The sequence below is a fragment of the Bison bison genome, unplaced genomic scaffold, assembly GCF_000754665.1.
Source record: "Bison bison bison isolate TAMUID 2011002044 unplaced genomic scaffold, Bison_UMD1.0 scf7180017864223, whole genome shotgun sequence".
NCBI lineage: Eukaryota > Metazoa > Chordata > Mammalia > Artiodactyla > Bovidae > Bison > Bison bison.
In genome coordinates, this window is record NW_011494795.1 from 1,237,916 (window position 1) to 1,244,187 (window position 6,272).

The 6,272-nt window shown below is 57.4% G+C and overlaps 2 protein-coding genes across 2 annotated transcripts in view; one reads left to right on the forward strand and one right to left on the reverse strand.

Annotated features, from left to right (window-relative positions):
- BAIAP2L1 (BAI1-associated protein 2-like 1) overlaps positions 1-3,569 on the forward strand; it is a 54,023-nt gene extending 50,454 nt beyond the window's left edge. Inside the window, exons 12-13 of the mRNA XM_010845745.1 lie at positions 2,672-2,709; positions 3,218-3,569. Of these exons, the coding sequence (XP_010844047.1) occupies positions 2,672-2,709; positions 3,218-3,293 (114 nt within the window). The 3' untranslated portion in view covers positions 3,294-3,569. The remainder of the gene's footprint in view (positions 1-2,671; positions 2,710-3,217) is intronic.
- A 1,402-nt stretch (positions 3,570-4,971) lies between these two features.
- BRI3 (brain protein I3) overlaps positions 4,972-6,272 on the reverse strand; it is a gene marked incomplete at its 5' end in the record, with an annotated part of 6,748 nt that continues 5,447 nt past the window's right edge. The window contains 1 exon segment of the mRNA XM_010845775.1: positions 4,972-5,381. Coding sequence (XP_010844077.1) covers positions 5,249-5,381 — 133 coding nt within the window.

A 6,272-nucleotide genomic window follows, 5' to 3' on the forward strand; every position in this document is an offset into this window, starting at 1 on the left:
CAAGGACCCTCCACACCGCTCTCCGCTCTCCGCGGTGACCACACCATTCGACAAGGACCCTCCACACCGCTCTCCGCTCTCCGCGGTGACCACACCATTCGACAAGGACCCTCCACACCGCTCTCCGCTCTCCGCGGTGACCACACCATTCGACAAGGACCCTCCACACCGCTCTCCGCTCTCCGCGGTGACCACACCATTCGACAAGGACCCTCCACACCGCTCTCCGCTCTCCGCGGTGACCACACCATTCGACAAGGACCCTCCACACCGCTCTCCGCTCTCCGCGGTGACCACACCATTCGACAAGGACCCTCCACACCGCTCTCCGCTCTCCGCGGTGACCACACCATTCGACAAGGACCCTCCACACCGCTCTCCGCTCTCCGCGGTGACCACACCATTCGACAAGGACCCTCCACACCGCTCTCCGCTCTCCGCGGTGACCACACCATTCGACATCCCCACCGACAGTGTAGGTGGGCTCCCCTTTCCCCACACCCTCTCCAGCATTTGTCATTTGTAGGCATTTTAACAATGACTGTTCTAGCCCGCAGGAGGGTTATACCTCATCGCAGCTTGGATTTGCATTTCTCTAGTAATTAGTGATGTTGAGCACCTCTTCATGTGCGTGTTGGCCATCTGTGTGTCTTCTCTGGAGAAGTATCTATTTGATAAGTCTTCTGTCCACCTTTGGACTGGGTTGTTTTTGTTATTGCATTGTACAAGCTGGCTGGGTAAGTGGCTCAGACAGTAAAGAATACACCTGCAATATAGGAGACCTGGGTTCGATCCCTTGATCAGGAAGATCCCCTGGAGAAGGAAATGGCTACCCACTCCAGTATTCCCGCCCAGAAAATCCCATGGACAGAGAAGCCTGGCAGCCTTTAGTCCGTGGGGTCGCAAAGAGCTGGACACGACTGAGCGGTTAACACTTTAACTTGTGTGAGCTATTTGTACATTTCGGAAAGCAAGCTTTTGTTGGCAGAATCATTTGCAAAGACTTTCTCCCAGACTGTAGGCTGTCTTTCCGTGTTGTTGATGTTTCCTTCGCTGTGCAAAAAGCGCGTAAGTTGGACTAGGTCCTATTTGTTTTGTTTTTGCTTTTACTTCTATTGCCTTAGGAGACTGAGCTAAGAAAGCACTGCTGCTTTTTATGTGATTGATGATTTTTATGTCAGAGATGCCTTGCCTGACAGCCCTCTTGTTAGGACAGGGTGCTCCCAGCGCCCAGCTGGTATCTTGGTGCCCGCGTGCGTGTGTGTGGCTTGTACCAACTGGAGTGGGCTTGAGGGGGCACGGGATGCACACCAGGGCCGGTGGCTTCAGGCGGCCCGTTAAGAGTCATTTTGCCCTCCTTCCTCACGGCACAGGCTGTTACTTCTTGCCACTTCCCCACCAGGGCTGGACTTGGATGCATCTACTTCACCATCTTGTTCTTTGAGTGTCGTGTCCCCAGACGACACAGCTCGTGAGACCCCGATTAAGCTCGGTTCACAGTTCAGTCGAGCTCCAAGGTTTCTGCCTCGAGGGCAGCGGGGGTGCCGACATTCAGCAAGCAGGGGCCTTTTCTAAGATGAGGGCACACAGGGGAGGGGGGACAGTGTCCTGCCCTGGGGACGGGCAGGAAGGGAGTTTCCGTTACCTGCCCTGCAGAGGCCGCATCCGGGGTGGAAGTCTCAGCAGGAAGAACGCTTCCCAGGTGGGAGGACACACCCACCACCCCTGAGCCACAGCCAGGACTCAGCCTCCCCACCTGGCGCCCTGAGCACAAGTGGGGCTGCACAGCAGGCATCAGGGAATGTCTGTAGAATCGTAAATGAGCCCTCCATCCCCCGTAACACAGGAACAGCCTACGCCGAGGCCTGCTGAGCATGCCCTGTGGGGACAGGCCTGGGGTCATGCTGACAAGCGGGGCAGCTGCTCTGGGCTTCCCCCCGAAGGGGAGACAGGGAATCGGGGTGCCAGGCTGAGTGCCCTGGCGGCGAGGTGCCCCCTCAGGATGAGCTGGCTGGCCCCGGGTCCAGGCCACGGTGTCCAGAGGCCCAGGCCTGCAGGCAGAGGTCTGAAAGCAGCCCGGGGCCCCAGGCCCTCTGCCTCGAGGGGCTGTACTTCCGGCACCGCGCAGAGCCGCCCAGGGAGCGCTGGTCACCCGGCGTGACACTGCTCCCTCCTGGGCTGCCAGCTCCGACAGCGAGCCCGTGCGGGAGCCAGAGCAGAGGTCTGGGGGTGAGGACACACCCTCACCTGGCCCCTGGCCACGTGGGGACCGAGCCCCGGGAGGGCCGGGCGATGCCCCAAGGTGGAGACGGCGCCTGTGCTGCTCCGTCCACCCCAACCCCCACACCGACAGGACTTCCTACGAGCTCAGGTCTCTGGCTGGCCGTTGGCACCAGTCTGTGGGCACCAAAACCCAACAAGGCTTCCTTCTGACTTACTGCTCCTCACGGCACCTGTCAGGACCACGCTCCAGGAAGCCACCCCTAACCGCAGGCAGACCAGGCGAGCAGCAGCGCCTCCCGTTCTGGCCCTGATCCCTCAGGGGACTTAGATGACTCCTCCCCAGGGAGTGGAGACGGGGCAGCTCGCTGCTCTGCTTTCAGCAGCACGTGGGCTTCAGATGTCTGTACCCTCAGGTCTTATGAAAACGTCCTCTTTCTCTTTCCCACAGAACAATGCAAATGGGTTTGCAAAGCCTCCTTTCCTCAGGTAAGTTAACTTCCTCCCTAAGGGCCTCTACTCCCAGCTCAGCCTAGGCGGCCTGGGCTCGCGACCTTAGTTCCCGACCAGGGACTGAACTTGGGCCCTTGGCAGTGACTGTGCTGAGTCCTAACCACCCAACCGCCAGGGAAGTGCCCACCTCTGACAGAGGGGTGCCCTCCTCTCTGTGGTCCTGCCTAGGGTGCAGGGGAGGGTGGTGGTGGGAGAGCCTTCCAGGATGGGCCCTCCCTTTGGATCAAGGCAGAAGCCAAGCCCATCCAGCGCCCGACCCACAGGCCTGAGGCCTCGGGATCAGTCCCCTCCAAGTCCAAAACAAAACAAATCAGTGCTTATAACAGGTGGCATGGAGAGAACCATCCCAGAACGAACTGTATAATATTCAGAAAATGCCTGAAATTTTAAAGTGTGTGTTACAGAGCAAGGGTAGTCCTTGGTTGTTTTCACATCAAATCCCTGTCTTGGAGTATTTCTGCCAGCATTTTTTTCTCCCCCGCAGTGGAGAGAACCCCTTTGCTACTGTGAAACTCCGCCCGACAGTGACGAATGACCGCTCAGCGCCAATCATCCGATGAGAAGGCGGCTCCAGCACCCTCCTGGTTCCCCGCTGGGCCCTCGCTGGGGAACGATAGGTTTGTGTGTGACAAGCGCCATCCAGGTGTAAAACTTCACCAGAGGGCGTCTGATTTTGCGTGTATTCTACTTGAGCAAATCAGCACATTTTCTAAGTTAACATAGTTGGGTTTACACATTTCTTTAAGATAAATCATAGTTTAGTTACAACTCAATCATTTAAAAGTTTTTTCCTATTCTGTTCAAAAATAGTAAATTTGGTTCTAATCCTTACTGTATCACTTTTTAATATTCTGATTATTAATAGCCAGAGTAAGGGACAGTGGATGCTTTTGTGACTGGCTTTCTGCACCCAAATGCAAATGAGATCACAGTTTTATAAAGCATGTGTTCTTAAATAGCATTATGTTCAAAGAAAATACTATATAAATTTGCATCCTAGCATGCAAATAAGCAATATAAATTATGAGGATATTGTACAACACTTAATTCTTTTAACTTAACTTTAAAATTTCTGTTTACTATAGCCCTAGCCAAGATGAAGCATCCCACAGGTTCTCACGATTTAGACAGCTCTAGAGCCCTGAGGTTCCGCCTGGCCCTGTCACAGCTGGGGTCTTAGTACTTGAGTAGTTCTCAGAGGGACTCAGCTTGGTACTGTTACCTAACTAGAATGACCCACGGAAACCCGCCGGGCTGTGCCTCACAGGGGCCTGGTTCACAGGGTGGCACCTGCCTCGGGAGACTCCACGGGCGGGAACCAGATGCCTCTCGCTAAGCTAGTTGACCAAAATTACCTCCAGCACTGTTTACTCCGAAACCTCTCCGGGTACAAGTCTCTCTCCTTTTCAGTCGGTACTGAGACGGCCAACAGCCCGAATAAAGCCGGCCGGGGGGAGCATTCCAGCCCAGCCCCACCCTGCGCGCCGGGGCCCTGCAGTCAGGGCAGCGCTGGGTCGGCTCTGCTGTCAGGCCGGCGCCACCTGGAGGAGGGGACGAGGGGCAAACACACACCCAGGCTGGGCGTCGCGGGGTCTCGCTCCTGATGGCGGCTCTCGGTTCTGCCGTGATGTCGTTCCTCTCTAAGCGCGAGAACGACTGAGCGCAGGTAGACAGTGTGAGGCGTGGCGCTCCCGAGGCTGGTGCTGTCCTCGCGGCTGGTGGGCCACGCAGACGACCCCTCGGTGGCGAGGGTCTGGGGCCGCGTGAGGGCCCTCGGGGCAGCTGTCCAGCAGCAGCCACCGCGTCCGCCAGCCAAGACGCTCGGGTCCATCACGAGCCCGGCTCCTCTCCCTTCATGGGGCCGTTTCCTTCCCACCGTGGAGGGCGGGAGGCATAGTGGGGAGGCTCTGGAGGCTCGTGAAGGGGCGGGGGGCCCGCACCCGCTTTGGCGGTCATGCAGCTGTGAGGCCGCGGCGCAGGGGGTCTCGGGACCTGGGGTCCCCAGGCCGCGCACACCCCCCTGCTCACAGGACAGAGGCCAGGCGGTGGGTCCTGAGCATGGGCTGCGTGCTCTGCAAATGTCAAGGTATCAGGCTTCATTGCAAGAATAAAACTTGAAAACGAGCACTTTTTGAGCTGTGTAAGGGAAGGTCACCCGACCTGGACGGTGTTGGGGGGTCAGGGCTGGGGAGGCTCTTTTGTGACAGTGTGCATACACTGAATAAGCAAAACCAGGTAAACAATGGTATGGATCTCATTTATTTAAAACAGTATTTCTCCCCTTTCTCAAATTGAAGACTGCGAAAAATAAAAGCAGTGCTTTATTGAGCATCGTCGCCTGGGAGCGGAGCTGCCCACGTCCTCACTCCGACTCCTCCCTGTGCCCCTCCTCGCCCGCCCAGTCCACCCGCCTCACTGTACAAAACAGTCCAGGAGCTTCATCAGATAAAGCTATTGTACACGACATTTACATTAGAAAAAGCGGGGTGTGGGAGAGCCGGGTGTGCTCTTCCCTTTAAGTGAAGTTGGCTCCACAGTTGGGGCATCTTCGCTTCCTCAAGGCGAAACAGCAGATGAACCCAAAGGGGAACAGGACGATGGCCAAGAAGATGCCCAGGAAGGTGAACGAGTCCTCCAGGACCCCGACCCTGCGGAGACAGGGGGCGCGCGGTCAGGGCGCCGCTGCAGAGGAGACGCGGGGGGCGCCGGCGGAGCGCTCGGCCATGTGTTCTCTCAGACGAGGAACGAGCAGCAAGTGCTGGTTCCCATAAACACTTACATCCTAAGAACACGAAACCCAAGCCACTGTACAGTGTTTTTCCCACTGTTGGAAAGTTTTAGACTTATTTTTCCACTCCTTAGAGGGAAATTCCGGGACAGTGATAGTTTGGATTGTGTGTGGCTTTTACTGTGGGAGGAGGGGGCAGAAACCACTCAGGTTCACACCATGTCACTTACCTTGGGAGGTTTAATCTCAAAACCCCTCTTTGGAAAATTTGGAAAAAGTCACATTAACCCTCCATGTGCCCAATGTATGACCCCCAGGACCACGAGGGGCCAGCCCCCAACCACATCCCCAAGAGGTCACCACCCAGGGCCGGGGTCCTTCTCCAAGGCCCCCAAGGCGGGTGGAGCAGGAGCTGCCATGTGCCCTGACGGCTGCAGTGAGACGCCTGATGCCAGCCCCCATCCCCAGAACCGCTTCCCTCCCGCCCCGGAGCTGCGGGGGGCAGCGCTGTGGGAGAACAGGGACCCACCCACCCCACGCCCTCCCCATCCTCCTGAAGCCCCAGCGCCCACAAACGCCGGCAGGAACTGCCTCAAGGAAACACGCACACTCTCCCTCCAGCGCCCCAGGACGCTGCAGAAAGTCAAAGGGGGTTCTCGGGAAACCTCTGGCTGTCTGCCCTCCCCTGGAGACCTGCGCTGAGTTCAGGAAAGGTCCAAGCAGCTGGGCAGTAGCCAGGCCCACTCCAAGGGGAAGCACAGGGCTGGCACCACACCTCTGAGCCCCTGCCCGCCCAGGCTGCACCTGCCTG